This window comes from Schistocerca serialis, chromosome 1 (genome assembly GCF_023864345.2).
Source record: "Schistocerca serialis cubense isolate TAMUIC-IGC-003099 chromosome 1, iqSchSeri2.2, whole genome shotgun sequence".
Classification (NCBI taxonomy): domain Eukaryota; kingdom Metazoa; phylum Arthropoda; class Insecta; order Orthoptera; family Acrididae; genus Schistocerca; species Schistocerca serialis.
In genome coordinates, this window is record NC_064638.1 from 26,733,350 (window position 1) to 26,753,208 (window position 19,859).

The 19,859-nt window shown below is 39.0% G+C and overlaps 1 protein-coding gene across 6 annotated transcripts in view; it reads right to left on the reverse strand.

Annotated features, from left to right (window-relative positions):
* Positions 1 to 19,859, reverse strand: part of LOC126461015 (tight junction protein ZO-1) — a 724,130-nt gene that overhangs the window by 123,950 nt on the left and 580,321 nt on the right. For 4 of the 6 annotated variants that reach the window (XM_050095966.1, XM_050095962.1, XM_050095963.1 and 1 more), the window contains exon 14: positions 17,375 to 17,614. The exons of the other annotated variants lie outside the window; for them this stretch is intronic. In XM_050095966.1, coding sequence (XP_049951923.1) covers positions 17,375 to 17,614 — 240 coding nt within the window. The remainder of the gene's footprint in view (positions 1 to 17,374; positions 17,615 to 19,859) is intronic. 6 annotated transcript variants of the gene reach the window in all.

Sequence of the window (19,859 nt, forward strand, 5' to 3'; positions counted from 1 at the left end):
ATGCTAAATTCAGTTGCAGACAATAATTTTAATTCTGTTATATACACAAAACCTGTGTATGAGTCTATTGAAATTTAGTACAAAATTACAACTCTACTGCACAATATATTCTACAAATAATTTTTGTAAACAATTTAAAAGGAATTTTGTTGTCACTTACAATTTGATGTTGATTTATCAGGAATTGTTTAATTTTGGTTTCAAATTATGTAATCACGACTTAACATTGGCATTAATTAAGAGAACTACTGGTGAAAGGAGAAGAATAGGGTCATGTTGAACATTTAAATTTAGATTGTAAGTTACAAAAAGAAAGGCAAATAATTTTGAAGAATTAGGCTCCTTACACACTGGCAGTGTGGTCATGCAACATGCCCACATGGCTGTGCTGCATTCCTCATTTAACATTCAGTTCTCATATGGCCTTACACACGTCCCTGCAACTGGTCACAGCAATTCAGCCGCATTCGACCCTTCCATATCTGGTGATTTAGTAGCTACAATTGCAGTCTTGCTTCATGACATTGTGCTGTGTTTGCCATTTGTTATCATTCTTTGACTGTCAGATCTGTCATTGTAAGGATTTTATGCTCTTTTCTGCAAAAATCGCTTTTGGTAAGGAACTTTTCGTAGCTGAAGTAGAATGGTGTTCTGCATTTTTTATTACAGCACTAATATAAAAAACCATAATGCTTGGGGGGAGATGTATAAAAAAAATTGTTTTGATTCTGAAAATAACATTGTATTGGAGGAAAACAAATGTGGTATCTGTTAAACAACTGAAACTCATAACTCACAGCATAAGTGGCTTCTCACTGGTGTGGTGCCCCGTATATCTTCTAAATAAGTTATTTCTAAACGTCCATCCAACTCGAATCCAAGTCTTTTGTGAACACAGCTCTGCACAACGCAACATGCTCTAATTACTGCTGCACAGACATTTAAAGGATGATGAAATGTTTGTTACTTGTTGAATAGGATATTCAAAGTGCACTCTGTGTAGCAGTTGGTAACCAGTAACTATAAACTTTTCTTTCTTCTGTCAAATTTTTTTCCACTATCTTGATGTTGCTCATTGTCTTCAAGAGCAAATACTTCACCTCTCATCAAGCAGTGTCGAAAGTAGAGGTTTTGGCAAATTTAAATTACTATATTTCAATCGTTTATAAAGGTCACTCCTTTTATAAATTGTGAGTCTTCACTTTTCTGTACAAATTCCGTTCTATGAGTGTAAATTAATAGTCACTGGGAGAACCTGCTAGTAACACAATGGAGAAAAGGGTCTGTAGAAAGACCCAATGTATTCAGGTTGACAAGTATAATATATTTCCCATCGACTGCACCACGACAGTTGTAAAATCAGCATATTTTTTTTTTAAATTTCTGCTATATTAATCCAACCTTCTTCCAATGCACACAGCACGCATATGTTTTGTAGATTATACCTAATTTCCTGAGAAGTGTCTTGCACAATTCTGGATATAGCAGAGATAGCAAGGAATAATGCATCTCTGTAAATGTACAGTGTATGTTAAGGTGCCTCACATAAGACACGATTGTGTTATTTCAGCCACGCAGTTGTAGATGGAGCGCGAAAACATCTGAAAGTCTACATGAGAGAATTCAACAAGAGGAACACCTAAAAAGTAGTTCTCCTACAGAATCACACAAAAATGTGTATATATTGATATATTAATTTCCTACCACCTGTAATTGCTACTAAATCAGAAGCTGTTGCTCATACTGACATAAATGATTTTCATGTTCAGAATGGGGTTGCCTCCGGTTCTTGTAAGAGTGACAGAATGACAGAGGAGAACAAATTGCTTCAGGTACTTGCAGCAAACATCAGGAAAAACAATCATCCTGTCAAGCATTTTCTACTGTCATTATTAAACAAAGTGAAATCTGTGCCACAACATCTGAAGATGGATGCTAAATTTGAAATAATGTCAGTTTTGAGGAAGTCTTACAGTTCAGTACTGTTTTGCATCAAGCAAGAAGTAGACAACAATTACCACACAGCCACAACCATTTGCCCAGAACCTCACAGTTCTCTGCAGCAGCCTCCAGATGGCACTTGCAAACACGGACCTCTTTCTGCTTCTGTGCCAAGTCCTTCTGCACATCATATAGATCTGTAAATAGTGCGGACAACCATCAAAGACAGTGCTGTCAACTGTGAAATCACTGCTTCTGCCTCATGCTGGCAAACATGGAAGTCCTTCCACTGTCAGGCAACAGATCAGTTCAGTGCCTGCTGCCAGCTCAGTAAAGTTCCTGCAAGACTACTTTCCTACTTAGCAGTTTCTATTTACAGATAAAAGGACAACCAAGAGCATCTGCAGTACTAGCTTCAGTCATGGAGACAATATCACAGACTGCCAAAGAGACAGAAAAAATTAATTAGATGTTATCGTATCAGGTTTAGGACATCCAATGCCACACATCAAATTGTACCGAAGTTCAGTACCATTTAACAACACATTCTTAATAAATGATATTGGTTATTTCTTGTTGTGTTGTCACATTTCTATTCTTGCACTGCCCCAGTCAAACAAGTGTTAAATTAGCATGCAATCAGACACTTTTAAAGAACTATACCAGTAAGACACTTTTCTGCAACCGTGGATGTTTGGGCTGAATTAATAGTAGCATTCTGTTACAAGGTTCGCAAGAACTAGAAAACTGAAATTTTCAATTCACTTCATATATGGCAGTACCTGTATATTCAAATCCACCTGTAACTGTTCTCGCATCAAGCCAAAGCCCAAACACATCAAATCATGATGCTGTGTTTTCACCCACATCATCGGATTCAACTGTGGTTACTGATTTATTTTCTGTGTAACTTAAATATTTAACAGTTGATTTCTTGTACGTTAATATACATTTGAACAAATTCCTGTTGAGAAACCTATCTTAAAAGTAAATGTACTTATTAAACAAGCACCTTTCTTATCTTAAAGTAATCAGCAATCTTTCATCTGCTGATATACCATTCCTCATTTGCTTACTTTCCTTTGTTAGAATGCCCTTGGCAGAGCATATCATTCACTAAAAATGTCACAGACATTCTGAAGTAGTTAAAAAATTTTGCAGAGTTTCTCTCAGTAGCTTATGAACTGTAAAAATAGTCCATGTTTCTCTCAAATTGTTAATACTGGATGAATCCAATACTTTCATTGTCACTGGGGTGTCTTTTTTTTTCTACAATAACATAACAAAAAACAACTCTTCCTCATCATCTAACTGGCTCATACATGCACAAATACAGCTCTTGCCACAGAGCTTCAGCTTCACAGTTCAGTCACATGCCTGGTGATTCGATTGCACTAACCATTCGCTCAATAGTCACACACTGCCTCACTTCAACTGTACAGCTGAACTGCTGCAGTGGAGCCACTAGTGTGAAAGCAGCCGAAAGAGGAAGAAAAGAAAATGAAGATTTGGAGTGAAACTAGAAGACCACAAGTCTATATTAAGTAAAAGGTGGGTCGATACGTGTATCCTGAGATGGGTCTCGACACACACTTTTCAATGCAACTGGCACAATGTGGTTAGAATCGCATGCTGAAAAGCTTAGTTCACCTAGAGACTGTGACCAATCTCTGAAATATTTCTAAGATGACCAATAAAAAGCTTTATTGTGACATGATAGATAGGGAAATGTAGAATCAACGGTGAGAAAATAACTAATATAATGAATTTCTTCTTCTTCTTAGGACCACGCATTATTGACATTTGTTGGCCTTCCTTTAACCCAGTATTCCTTCATACATAATGAATGGGCTAGTTTTCATTGTGCAGACCACGTATGTCGGTTTTAACTAATTTTGTTTGGATATAATTATTTGCACAGATTTATTAATTGGTTTAATTTACAATTGTCTTGTAAAAGGTCGTTTATCATATTTACTTGACTATAAGACACAGCTTTTTCCCCAAATTCCTCATTAGGAACAATACTTTCTGCCATCATTATTGCATAATTTGTAATCTATGAAAGAACTAAAATAAATATGAAAAACTAACCCTGAAGCTTGGTCCTTTCCAGCATGTGTTACCCTTTAAGATATATCAAACACAAATGTACCACTAATATTTTAAATGATGACATAAATGGCTAGTCTTCTGGGTCAAAAATTTTTCTCAGTGTTTGGCACTCAAAGTGTTAAGTTTTGAACAAGATTCAGACACTCCATGATTTACAAAATTCATCACACTTCCTCACTCATAACATAATTCATCTTCTGCAAAAAGAAATTTACTTTGAAAGAAATACTTCTCAAAACACCATTCGAAATATTTTCCTGTGACAGATTAGAAATATAGACAGTTGTGAAGCCACACTCATCAAAAGCAGTTTGTTATTCTCAAATATTGCTCAGTCTTCATCATCCTAGAGACTTTGAAAAATTTGGCTGTCAGCAGATACTTGTGCATGAACTTTGTTTTGTTGTTTTCTTTACAACTAACATTTTATTTTGGTGTTATTCTCTTGTTTGTGTTTTATTACTGCAGTATTATTCCGCAGCAGTGGGCTAAAGTAAAATTTTTTGTTAGACTATCAGTCCTTATCTCACCAGTCAAAATCACAAAAATTTAACTGAAAACTAAAACAATGAAAAGTTCCCAGGTTTATCTGGATTCTTCCCAGCTGAAAAAATTCACAGGTTTTTCCCAGATTTCCTGGTTTTCCCAGGGTGTATACCCTTGACCTTACATTCGCAAATAAAACTAATGTTACTGAAGACAACATATTTACAATGTGTAATGTAAAACTTGGGGTTGTCTCGTACATATAGATGAAGTTTGGCACTTGAGAGCCCACACTGATTTAATACGAAGAATCTGGAAGGATTGGTGATACCAGTTTGGGTACTGGATGTGTAAAGGGAGTGGAGTGGTGAGTGGGTAGCCAATTTCATCATGCTGCCAAATGTGGGAACGTGTAAGATGTGCCTTGGCTTTTTACAAACATCTACCACAACTAAACTGCAGTTTTCTGAATCCATCAATAAACAGAATTGAATTCACTTTAAAACTGGAGAAGTACTCAACGAAAGAACACATTTCTGCAGGAGATATGTTATAACATATTCACACAGATCACTAGAAACACAGTACAGCAAATGAAATATGAGCTTCAACAACAGAGCTAAGCCTGCTCTGTAGATTTTCATGGTTCACTGCAGAGTTAATCTGAGATGGTACAATTTTTGCCAATTCAGCTGAAGGGAACTGAGACAACAGCATTGTTATTATTCTGTTTGCTTATATTGTCTGCATGGTAAGAACTGTAACCTGCAGCAATCAGTAATGGATGCAAATTACAGCAATGACACTATTGAGATATATGTGTTTGTTTACATAGACACTATAACACTAATTTTGAGTTAATGGTGATCTATGAAACAGAGGCCACAAAGAAATGTACAGCAGGAAGAAAATTTAACGTCACAAATGAGAATATACATAGTTGGCATCGCATAAAGAACATGAGTTTCACAAATCCAACTTTTAGTTGACTAATGCAAAGAAAGTTTCATGAACTGGAGCAGCGTGTTATTTAGTGCATGCAAGAGAAACACAGTGAAAGCTTTACAATAACTCAAGAAATTATCCAAAGCAAGACGCCAGAAATAGAGAGGAATTTTCCAATGCCATGTGTCATAGAATTCAGAGAACTTACTGGTGGGTGCTTGAGAATGATGAAAAGGGCTGAGCTTACAATAAGATGTAGAACAATGCTAGCCCAGTGACTTCCTGTGGTGTCTCAAGAAAAATTACTTCTGTATTGGCACCATATAATCAGTCTATGGAAAAGGCACACAACTATATCCTAGTCCATATGAGTGACACAAGTTAGACACTTGTTTGCTTTGACATGCCATGATACTGGTAATTATAATGACGATAAGAATTATAAATATGATATCACAGATTACTGACTTATACAAAAAGCAAAAATAGGAAGACAAGATAGAAATTGATGTAAACCATTTCTTTCTTTATTTCTTGTTGTACTATCAAAATGTAGACAATCAATAAATGGCATAAGTTTACAATACAGTCAAAACATGGAAAATCCAGGATGGAATGTAACAATATTATGAAGAGAAATTTGCTACTCACCATATAGCATAGGTGCTGAGTGGCAGATAGGCACAGCAAAAAGACTGTCACAAATGAAGCTTTTGGCCATTAAGACCTTCGACAACAATAGATGACACACACATACATACACATGCAAACGCAACGCACACATACGACTGCAGTCTCAGGTAACTGAAACCATACTGCGGGCAGCAGCACCAGTGCATGATGGGAGTGGTGACTGGATGGGGATAAGGAAGAGGCTGCAGGGTGGGGAGGGGGAGGGATAGTATAGTGGGGCTTCAGACAGTGAAGTGCTGCATGTTAGAAATAGGGCAGGGGAGAGGTGCAGAGGAGGGTGAGGGAGGGGGGGGGGGGGTGAGGAAGTACCAGAAAAGGAGAAATATAAAAAGAATGGTCATGATGGTGGAATGATGGCTGTGTAGTGCTGGAATGGGAAGAGGGAAGGGACTAGATGGGTGAGGACAGTGACTAGCAAAGGTTGATGCCAGGAGGGTTAGGGGAATGTAGGATGTATTGCAGGGAAAGTTGACACCAGTGCAATTCAGAAAAAGCTGGTGTTGGTGGGAAGGAATCATATGGCACACGCTGTGAAGCAGTCTTTGAAATGAAGGAGATCATGTTTGGCAGCATGTTCAGCAACAAGGTGGTCCACTAGTTTCTTGGCCACAGTTTGTCGGTGGCCATTCTGGCAGACAAACAGCTTGTTGGTTGTCATACCAAGATAAAATGCAGCACAGTGGTTGCAGCTTAGATTGTAGATCGCGTTACTCGTTATGCAGGTAGCCCTGCCTTTGATGGGAAAGGTGATGATCATGACCAGACTAGAGTAGGTGGTGGTGGGAGGATGTATGGGGCAGGTCTTGCATCTAGGTCTGTTACAGGGGTATGAGCCATGAGGTAAGGGATTTGGAGCATGGGTTGTGTAAGGATGGACGGGCATATTGTGTAGGTTTGGTGGATGGCGAAATACCACTGCGGGAGGGGTTGGAAGGATAGTGGGCAGGACATTTCTCATTTCAGGGCAAGACGAGAGGTACTCAAAACTCTGGTGGAGAATGTAAGTCAGTTGCTCCAGTCCTGAGTGGTACTGAGTTATGAGGGGAATGCTCCTCTGTGGCTGGATGGTGGGATTTTGGGAGGTGGTGGGAGACTGGAAAGATGAGGCACTGGAGATTTGTATTTGTACAAGTTTGGGGGGATAGTTATTGTCAGTGAAGGCTTCAGTGAGACCCTCAGTATATTTCAAGAGGAACTGCTCGTCACTGCAGAAGCGACGACCATGGCTGACTAGGCTATACGGAGTTGGACTTCTTCATATTGAATGGATGGCAGCTGTCGAGTGGAGGTATTGATGGTGGTCAGTAGGTTTGATATGGACGGAGGAACTGATGTAGCCATCTTTGACCCACAACCATGGATCCTTGCTCCTTCCATCTGTGTCAATACAGAAAGTTTCCTTATCCCTAGCCAGATCCCAGTGCCACACACTGTTCCTACATTGTTGCTTGGCTCATGGAATCTCCCTTAATGGTCTTACCATCAAATTACCCATTTCTGGCCGGCACCCCTACTTCCACAGTGACCTCCACCTGTTCAAATTCTGCCTGCCAGAGTGTCCGAGCAGTTCTAGGCGCTTCAGTCTGGAACCGCACGACTGCTACGGTCACAGGTTCGAATGCTGCCTCGGGCATGGATGTGTGTGATGTCCTTAGGTTAGTTAGGTTTAAGTAGTTCTAAGTTCTAGGGGACTGATGACCTCAGATGTTAAGTCCCATAGTGCTCAGAGCCATTTGAATTTTTTTGTTCAAATTCCACCAATCCTTAGCCCTCACCAACACAGTCCTGCAAAAGCATAAGAAGCCCAAACTTTGTTGCAGTTCTTTCTCTCTGTCCACAATATTCTTCTGCTATGTAATCCCAATTTCCTGGAACACACACTGAAACTCTTGCCCTCCATTAATTAAAGTAACATGCACAACACCACCTCAAAAAGCTCTCCGTCCTGCTCACTTCCTACTCCTGCCTTGGAGTATAATTGTCCACCACCACTACAACAACCTCCAAACCTCCTCCACATCCACTCAAGCTGAAACACCCTGTCTCACAGACCTACTCTACTTACCCCACCCTCCAAAACTGCCTCCAAACACGACACAGAACCCAGAACCTAAACACAGCCATAGCAGTCATGAACCTTTCCTCCAGAAGCCTTAGCCCCACAGAAATATCAGTTCTTTCCAAAGGCCTCACCTTTTGCCCCATTCCCAAAATACATCATGCAGGACCTGTTAATGACCTTCTCTCCTTCTCATAGTCCCTACAGTGAAAACACATTTTTCCCCCAACCCTACCAATCAGACTCAACCAAAGACCAATATTAAACCTTGCCTAACTCATTTCATCCAACCATTATCCACTCCCACTGTCCCCAAATCACCTCCCGTTAACTTTCCAGAATTTCTTAACCTCGAACTTTGCCTCACCATCATTCCCCAAATCCCTCAACATGCAAACTAACCTTACATTCACAGAAAGAACCAAAGTCCACCATCGAAAAACTGATTCCAACCTTACAATCCTACCTGCGGACAAAGGCTCCACCACTGTAATTTTCAACCACTAGGATAACCTGGCGGAATGACTCTGCCAGCTGTCAGATACTTCCCCCTACAAACCTTGCTACAGTGACCCCATTCCAGAAATCCAGAAGGATCTCTAGTCACTATTCAAATCTTTAGGCTCATCCCAGAACTTCTCCCTGGAGTCCATCTCTCTACTCACTCCTACCACTCCCCGCACTCCTACCTTCTATATGCTTCCTAAAGTACATAAACCTAACCACCCACGATGTCCCATTGTGGCCGGTTACTGTGTCCCCACTGAGAGAATCTCTGCTCTCATAGACCAAACCTCCAACCTACTACTCGGAACCAACCCCCCTACATAAAAGATACCAACCATTTCCTCCACCGACTCTCCAGAGTTCCTGTCCCTTTACCACATGGTGCCCTGCTTGTCACTACTGATGTCACCTTCCTTTACAATAACATTCATAATGCCCAAATGATTCCAAACCAACAACCTCCTTCCTAGTCACCATGACCAACTATGTCCTCAGCCACAATTACTTCTCCTTCGAAGGTATTACCTACAAACAAATCCGAGGTAACGGCTATGGGCACCCACATGGTGCAATCCTATGCCAAGTTCCTGTCCCTTTACCACATGGTGCCCTGCTTGTCACTACTGATGTCACCTCCCTTTACAGTAGCATTCATAATGCCCAAAGGATTCCAAACCAACAACCTCCTTCCTAGTCACCATGACCAACTATGTCCTCAGCCACAATTACTTCTCCTTCGAAGGCATTACCTACAAACAAATCCGAGGTAACGGCTATGGGTACCCACATGGCGCCATCCTATGCCAAACTATTCATGGGCCATCTAGAGGAATCCTTCCTAAAAACCCGGAATCCTAAACCCCTACCTGGTTCAGATTCACTGATGACATGTTTGCTGCCTGGATTGAAGGGGAGGACACCCTATCCACATTCCTCCACAACCTCAACAGCTTCTCCCCAGTTTGCTTCACCTGGTCCCACTCAACCCAGTGAGCCACCTTCCTAGATGTTGACCTCCACCTCAAAGATGGCTACATTAGTATCTCCATCCATATCAAACCTACTAACCAACAGCAATACCTACACTTCAACAGCTGTTGTCCATTCCATATCAAGAAGTCCGTTCCACACAGCCTAGTCACCGGTGGTCAATGCATCTGCAGTGATGAGCAGTTGCTCTTGAAATATACTGAGGGTCTCACTGAAGCCTTCACTGACCGTAACTATGCCCCCAACCTTGAGCAAAAACAAATTTCCCGTGCCTTATCTTTCCAGTCTCCCACCACCTCCCTAAGTTCTACTGTCTGGCTACAGAGAAGTGTTCCCTTCATAGCTCAGTACCACACAGGACTGGAGCAACTGACTTACATTCTCTGCCAGGGTTTTGATTACCTCTCATCTTGACCTGAAATGAGAAACGTCCTGCCCACTATCCTTCCAACCTCTACCACAGTGGTCTTCCACCGTCCACCAAACCTACACAATATACTTGTCCATCCTTAAAAAACCCCTGCTCCCAGTCCCTTACCTCATGGTTCATACCTCTGTAATAGACTTAGATGCAAGACCTGTCCATTACATCCTTCTACCACCACCTAATCCAGTCCAGTCACTAACATAACCTATCCCATCAAAGGCAGGGCTACTTGTGAAACCAGTCATGTGATCTACGAGCTAAGCTGCAACCACTGTGCTGCATTCTATTCCCGTAACCCTCCTAGCATCAACCTTCTTTAGTCACTGTCCTCACCCATCCAGCCCCTTCCCTGTTCCCATTCCAGCACTACACAGCCATTCTTTTTATTTCTCTCCTTTCCTGCTACTACCCCCCCCCCCCCCTTTCCTCTCCTCCATCTCTCCCTAGCCCTTCGTCTAACATTCAGCACTTCACTGTCCACCAGCCCCACTATACTGTCCCTCCTCCTCCCCGCCCCAGCCTCCTCCTTCCTCCCATCATGCACTGGTGGTGCTGCTCACAGTGTGAATTCAGCTGCCTGAGACTGCAGTCGTGTGTGTGAGTTGCATTTGCTAGACTATGTGTGTCTGTGTATGTGTGTCTGTCGTGTATTGTTGACGAAGGCCTTAATGGTCAGTAGCTTTATTTGTGACAGTCTTTTTGTTGTGCCCATCTATGACTCAGGTTCCCTGCTGTATGATGAGTAGCTAATTTCCTTTCCATAATATAAGTTTACAATAGGTATAAAGTTAATTTTTTAGGCAGGTATTTACTTCTTATTAATAAACCAGTTTGTCATTCTGATCAGTCAGAACATGTTAAGACAAAAAAATTTCAAGGTGCCTCTTAAGAAAGGGAGCTTAGTACTTCCTAAATATTTTGGTATAATGTGATTTAGTTGGTAATGGCAAATTAATCTGTTTTGGTGGGTATTATTTTAAAACTTTTTTGTGTGCCAGCAGTGTTATTTTCACACAGGAAAGGACAGGAAAGATAGTTGACCATATACGTAGGTTAATGAGTGCTATCATCAGGATCAGAATAACAACTATAATGTGCTAAAATAGACAATAAAATAACAATTTTAAGATCTTCACATGACTGCTAATATAATGTTTATGACACACTAATACGTAGTTTTATAAATAGTAACGTAATGGCAATGATTGCTGGTGAGAATGTTATAGATGGGAACTCAGAATACTGTCTAAAATGATTAAGATAAAATAAAAACATGCATACAGGTGGTTTCATTTTCTTTTGCTAAGTAGGAGTAGTACTGTTTGATCTTAAAAAGTATATGTGCTTATGAGAAGGATGGTTTACCCACATATATATAGTGTGGCAGGAAATAGGGTGGATGTACAAAGAAAGGAAGAATAATTTCAAAAAGAAATATGACTGAGGAATGAGGTCTGAACTTTATTTCAATAGAAGTGAAATATTTAATATTTTGAGACCTATTACAATGCACAACAAAACTAACCTGAGTTGCACAAGGCTTAGAAAAATAAGTAAGTAGCAAACTATTAAAGTTATGAGGACTGTCTGACATTGTGCAATAAAAATAATAGAAGTCAAAAATATAAATGTCATAGCAGGGTTTAATATTTCTAAGTTCTCAGAATATAATTTCACCTGTGTCAATACCAAGATAAAACTGAAAACTACCATGGAACAAAAAGATAACCAGGATCTATTGTTTTCTGAAGTAGATGAATTTTTTAAGATTCTTTCTTGTAAAAGTAGTATAAAAGCACATTATTCTAACTGTACTGCAGTTACCATTAATATTCAAATTCTGTAATAAAAATCAGTATTTGGTGCAAATATACAAGCATATTATACAATTATATTGTAGTTGCAATAAAGATTTAAATATCTGTCATAATAATAAAATAAGATGTACAAACATAAATGCACATTCCTTCTGTTATAACAGAGTTACCATTATATTTGTGATGGTCAAGATAAAACAATGAGATGTGCAAATGGGAAGCACATTCATTTTCCGAATTGTGGTTAGTTTTATAACATGCCAGCACTTAAAGTGATGTATCAAAAGAATTTATTATTAACATAAAAAGACTACAGAATGACACAAACAGTACATATGAAGTAGGGAAAGTAACTATACCTATAGTGACATCATTCATCTAAGAGGTGGGGATGTGTGGTGAAGCATATCATGTGTATTCCTATGTCTTCTTAATGATGAAAGATTCTCATGAATTAAAAGTATAGAATAATGAAAGAGAGGTAAGAGCACAGATATTTCACAGGGTTGTTTTTTATTTACATACGGCGAGTCATGGTGAGAGATGGCACATGTCTTCAAGATGGGACAGTAATGAAAGCAAATTTGTGAGAAGAAATACCTGCTACAAGGTAAATATGTGAGTTCCAGAAGACGTGCAAATGTCTAAAGAATATTTACAAATAATTCTGACAATAGTTACTATGTGGTGTAAATAGATAAATGAAATTTTCTTTTAATATTCAATTTATGATAGGATTATGTATTGGAGCATTATCATTATTGACAGAAGCTACTGATGTTATAAGTTCAATGATGTACATGTTTAATGTCAATATATGGTTTATTAATATGAATGCACTTACAACGATCTTCAAAAAATTGTGGTATTGAGTTTCTTGACAACAATAACAACACAGTTGTAGAATAAGTCCAGCAGAACCTTTCAAGAGGTCATGGTCCATAAAATAAAAAGGTCACACAGGAACTGCATTAAATAATACAATGTCCAAAGGAACAGCTGGAGAATTAGCGAACTATTGTAGTTACTGAGCATTAAATATGTATGGAGAGACACTGTCTGTGGTAACCACTGGACATTTCAGCAGAAAGTAAATGTGAGTTTTCAGCAAGAGGAAACAGGAAATTCACTAGGACGTCAAGTGTAAGTGACAATCTGAAGTGTAAGAATGCTTCAAGAGGATCCCACAAAAATCAGTTGATGGTCAGGAGATATGACCACTACATACACAGCTCTGCATTTTTCATCTGCAGGTTTACACTGTTTGGAGATAATGGAATTAGTCTACATAACACCTGAATTCCAATATATGCCTACACCTTACTATGTTTTATTTAACAACTGCAAAATCATGTCTGTTGTATTTCCCCTCTGGCTGACTATATTTTTACATTTCTGGTGTTATAAAATCTCCATTTTTCTGGAAATATGTCAGTAGCATGTTTTTAGGTTGGTGCCAGGACATTATTTTAATATTTAAAAAAGATTATTCCATTAACAGCTTCAATTCTGAACTTTAAAAAAGGATAGCTATTTCACAGTGGCTATGGGGAAACATTCAGAACATACACAAACATAAGCAGAATCAAAATTTCTGAAGTGTCAGTTGTCCAGTGTCTCTGTGTGACATTCTGGAATGACAGAATAAGCAGTGGTGGCTGCTGTGTGGGAGCACAAGAGCAAGTGAACACCCAAACTTTTGACACCTTGTGGATTTGTTGGCCATTTTTCTTTGAATGCTGTTAAATGTAACATAGATGCAGTAATCTGAAATACATGGTACTAAATCTACTGTGCTTTGTATTGCTACTCCTCTAGACAATGTGAAACTTGACATCATGGTTGCGACCACATCTTCAGTTGTGCACATTTTAAGGACCTTTTGCACAAGTGCAACCAGTGTGACGTCATTGCCTTATGGGTCATGTGCATACAGATTTCATAAACAATGTGCATGGTTCACAGTGTGCATGCAGCTAAAAGTTTACAATAGTGCCACCAGGTGGTAGCACACTGCAGCAGACTTTTATCCCCATTTGCACGGCATAAGTCACGCTAGATGGTAGCATCCTCTTCAGATATCCCAATTCATTCACTATACAGTAAAATTAGATTAGATGACAGTAAATGTTATAGTTATAGTGATAGAAAAATCTGGTTTGTGGATTTGCAAATGAGCTGCAGTACATTGAGTTTTAAATTTTATCTTACAGTAATCCATTTCAGGCAATCAGAACCATAAGGGCCTAAAGCACATCAGCGTAGATTGTGAGATTGTAGCATTGCTCATTGATTCAAGCTTCTGACATTTGTGCTGTAGGCCCACAGTGTATATATGAACATTCATGAAAAGCTGCCACACTGTTTACTCTTATATTCACTTAAATGTATGATCGACAATGGTGTGCTTTTGGCTTTTAAGGCTCTCAGAGCCTCATTTGTGCTCTTGTCAAGTGACCCGGTTGGTAGACATTGCTACTTTAATGTAATCATTTCCACAAACGGCAGCTTGTGTTCAAAGTTGGTTGTTTACTGTGCAGGAATTCACTTTGATGTGCGGTATCAACATCAACTCTGTTGAGTAGGTTTTTAAGCGCTAACAGAAAAGAAAATTATCAGGAAAAGTTAGCTCCAAAGGAATTAGGGTCTCCCAGACAATATCCGTTGATTGAGAAAGTGATGAAATGAAATAAGTGTCTGTACAGGCAAATATTTAACAAGGAAGTGTTCAACAGCATATGTTGTTGTGTTGGCTCAACATAAGAATGCCTGATTTTCAACCCGAAAGTTAATTTCTGGACTAATACATGTTTTAGGGATTTTGTACATTTGTCCAAAAAAATAAAAAAAGCACTAAAACTACCACTTACACAAAAATTCAAAATGGAGAGTAGTAAAAGCTTACATATTAGTTCATTTCTGTCCTAAAATGCACTTAATTATGTCCAAAACAACAAAATTCCACAAAAACAATTTTTTTTCTTTTCTTATCCTTGTTATGACTATCATTAGTATTATTATTATTATTATTGGCACTGGCTGTAGTTGCATAAATTTGTTGATAAGTATAACTGTTATACAGCAGATGATATTAACCTGAAGTCTCAAATTTATCTGAATCTAAAAATTTGTGAACACCCAGAACATATACTCATGAGCCACCTCTGAGAATAAGGACCTCCAGCTTATAGGTGCCCTATGCATATCAGATAGTGCAAAGGATCAATTCAGAGGGATTTAATTGATAATTTACAAGAAAACTTAGTATAATGGGTACTAAGAAAACAGGCATATAGAGGAGAAGGAAACAAGCAAATAATCCTAACAAACACAGGTCTGGAAACCAACAATTTCCTCAATACAACATATTACACTGAGTACATACAAGCCATATAAGAGATTTCCTGAGGATACAAATTGCACTTGAGGACAAACACTTTACAGTGAGTGTTCCAGATGGTCGCCATTCGTGTGAAGCTCAGCTACAGTAAGCACATTCAGATGGATGTAGGTCGTAGTGGTTCTGCACGGATGAAGAGGCTGACACAAGATAGACTAGCATGGAGAGCTGCATAAACCAGTATTTGGATTAAAGACCGCAACAACAGAGAGAAATTCTACAGACTGTGACTACCAAACTGCATCCAGAACTCCACAACACCGACTGTGAGAGAAGGCCACTTCCCGAGTTGCGGCCAACAGCTGCACCCATCTCCAGGCAGCCTGCATCCTGCAACCAGCATCTCAGGAACTCGGTGGCCTGCCCCTGCCCCACCAGTCAGACCCCCTCTCCTCCCTGATAAAGGACGGTGGTTTCTCTCTTTCTATGGCCTTCTATCAGCCGCATTGCAAGCTGCTATTTCTGAAGACAAACTGTGAATTCAACAATTTGCTGTATCTAATATTCCATTTTATGCAATAGTCAATTGCCACACACGGAAAATAGCTGTTCATTGTGAATACTGTGAGTAAGTGTTGCTGGTCTGCAAAGGAACTGCTTATAAAATTTGCATTTGATTGGATCTGATTTGTCCAGTGTTCAGAATAAAAATTAGATGACGATTCACTCATTACAACACGTGTACACAGCAGACACGACAGTGTTATAAGAGTCGACTAACAAATACTTGTGGAACACACTGTGTAAGAATTAATGCACATCCGGAGGAAGGCTAGTTACAATTTTCCAAAAACTTATTTTTTATAACAGATATATATTATTTACTTTTGTCAGTCATAATTTATCAATAAAAACATGGCTGCCAGCAACAGATGCTTTGCTGATAATAGTGAAACCATTGTGTTACTCTTACATGCATACACAAGCATTTCATGATAGGTGGAATAAAAATAAAAGAATATGTTACATCTGTCTACACACATATTCCCAAGGAACTATCATGATATATGAATTACAGCACATACAGATTTTTGGCAATAGTTATTTTTTTAATATCACCTGTGGGTTAAAATAGTATCTCCACCATATTCCATAAAACCTCCTACAGAGCATAAATGTGAATGTGAACAGAGAGTAAAATGTATGATTTCTGAGGCTTACTGCAGCATATAGGTGAGAAACAGTTTTGCCAAACAATATCTGCAACATTCCTTAACAAAAACGGAAAGATGAAGAATGAAGAAAAGTTTGAGATACAGAGAACAAAAGGATGCACCCCTGTACACCAACTTCCAGATTTACATGTACAGTTTATAACAGCTTCTATGATCCAGCATTATGTTAGTTTTTAAGGCAGGCCGAACAAATTATATGTAGAATATTAATCACTAAGTGAGATAGATATTGGTATGGCAAGCAGTGACAGTAATCACAGGCATCAATTGTATACATCAGAGTACTCCTCATCTCACTCCTCATCTCAATGGTCAACTTCTTGAGTTTACTTTTGTTGCAAATAGATATCACCTTACCCTACTACCATCTAATAATTTCTTGTCTGTCATGATAATCCCATGTAGTTTGTTCCTTCTGTCAACTAGGTTATGTTAACAATTGTGTCCAGTTTGGTACAGTTAAAAAAGAGTTTTCACCTCCTCCACTGCAGACTGAAAGGTCAGGTCAGGGGAAAGTATGCTGTCCGTAAGTAAATTGTAAAAATATGTAATATAAAACATACAAAAAAAGTTTGACGGATTCTATAATGAACGACAAAACTCATCCCCCATAAAAGGAAGTTGAGCAGCAGAAATTATGCCACAAATGTTGGACGTTGTGCTCCAGTGTATGAGTATATATGATGTGAAATATTAATATTACTCATTCAGAATCACACATTACTGTATCTCTCATGAAACAGGAGCAAATCTTTCTACAGTACAGTCCAAACAACTACATTTTCTATCCTTGCACAGAAATCTAGAGAGTGTACTGACCTGTTTGTACGGGTTGTTGGCCGAGTAAGGAGGAGGAGCACTATAGCCAGGACCGGTGTCCTCCTGTGTCGCAATGCTGGGGTCCGACGAGCTCTTGATGAGGCGAGGAGGAGGAGATGCAGTCACCACTCCACTCCCGTGAGGCTCTGGGGAAAGGTCGAGGTCGGATTCGGGGGAGGAAGCGTAGGATAGGCGAGACGTCATAGGGAACAAGAAGTCATCTGACAGGGCTTCGTCGGGCTAGAGAGAAAGGGGAATGTGTGTTAAACCAAATAAGCCAATCTCGAGTGAGTCAAAAGGGGGCTCTTACACGAGGGAGTTAGATTATGTGAGGAGGTTAAGTATGCAATGGGAAAGCAAAAGCTGAGGCTACATGTAGTTCTTCATATACATATGAAAGTGAAGAAAAAGAATTACAATTAAGAGAGTCTTATGTCACAGCCTCACATTCATATACACTATAACACACACACACACACACACACACAAGTACATCGTTATATACACTGATTTGTGAATATAAGGAAAAAAGACACACACACAAATATTATATGTGCTAAAAAAGTAATGAGGCTGACCATATTATAAAGACTGAGGTTACACTACATACCAATCTATTCTATATTTTGTTTCGTTGCTGATACCGACAGTGAGTTGAAATGAATCACCATTGATCTAACTCTCACCAGTGCCAATTTTCTGCCACTCTCTCTTGCTGTCTCTCCCACCACCTCTCCCCCGTTCCGATATATACAGTTGCCACCTAATGTAATCAAACGGTCGTGGCCAGCAGTACAATAAAACACTTACTTACCATCAATGATAAACACAGATGAGTTTATTTATGAATTACGTACAGGCTGTGAAATGTTATACATGCGAAATCTCCTGTCTTGCACAAAATCCTGAGAAAGTTAACTATGAGGGAGGTGGGAACATTGATAACAAGGTCACTAGAGACAGAGATTGAGAAGGGAGGGGGGAAGGAACTGGCCATGTAATTTTTAAAGGATTCGTCTGAGCATTTGTTTTAACCAGCTTGGATGAACTGTGGAAAACCCAAATCTCAACAGCCTGTATGGCACCTCAACAGTCACCCTCCACAATAACAAGTCCAATGCCTTACCACTGTGCCACTTTGCTCAGCAAGAGCTAACTACAGCAATCAAAAACAATAAAATGAATGAATCCAAACTGACCACTGCCAAGGATCTCGAGATCTCATATGGCATGTAGAATTACCATAGGGGACAAGAAATCGGGAACAAACTCTGAATGTATCTGAAGGGTCAAAATGTAGGAAGAATCAGAAATCTCCTGAGGTTAATCCACTAACTTTCCATAAAGGAGTAGATTTAAATTTACATTTACACAAAATGACATCTGGCCACCCATTCCTGTGTCCTGTGTCCAGCTGATGCTGCATAGGCACCAATATGCTACTTCTCCAACTTTGCTGAGAACTGTACCTGTATATAGGCATTTATTACAGAGGGTCACCACTTGCAAATGCATTTTAAAGCTACTTGGAGCTGCTCCCCAAGAATGAGAAACTTGTACCCCTTCTGTCTGCATCTAGTGTATATGGCATGATTAATATGACATCAGTTTTCAAAGTATTTGTGCATTATGTAACGAAGGTGGAGCCTGGGAACTGGCTCGCTATTTACCTCTGTGGACACGGAAAAACCATCTACAACCAAATCTGGGCTGCCTGTCATTAATCCAAGTAGCAGATTCGATCAAAGGTTGGTGTGCCCCTCCTGTCCTGGAAGCAGCTACTTAATGCACTCAGCTATCTGAGTGGATCACAAGAGAGGATACGTGAATAAAAATGTGGAAAAGTATGCTAAAATCCTCACAGATGGGCTGGCAAACATTTTTTTACAAAATAATGTTACCAAAGATAAATCTTGGGCTGTTGAGTACAGTACTCAATTCAAATTCCAAATAAAGATCCATCCACCATTTGTACCATCATTACATGAAAAGTAAATGTTCTCTCTACTTTTTTCCTCAGTGCAGCTAGATTATTCCCCAATATGAATTTGTAAACCAGGAACAGCATGTCGACTGATATTGTAATTGAGATGCTATCGAAAGAATTACAAAATGGAATCGTAATGTTGTGCTCCTCTAGTCTGGATTCTGTGACCCAGCCCACTGTTACTTAGTCTTCTTTTACTGAATTTTCCACACAAAAAGAAATCCAGTATAACCTACAATATTTTACAAAAGTGCTTCATTACTTTTCTACCACATTGTGTGTACACAGAAAGAGTAAGATCAGAAGTAAAATGTATAAGAATAAAATATAACATACAGAAATAAGTAATAAGAAAACATAAAAGTAAAATATCACTGTAATAAAAAATTGGAATTAATTATTTTCAAAGTGAATAAAACTTTGTGTATTTTTCAAGATGGGAACAAACATTTCATGCAAGGTAGGAAAAAATGAAAATGAAGCAAAGAGAACTGTGCA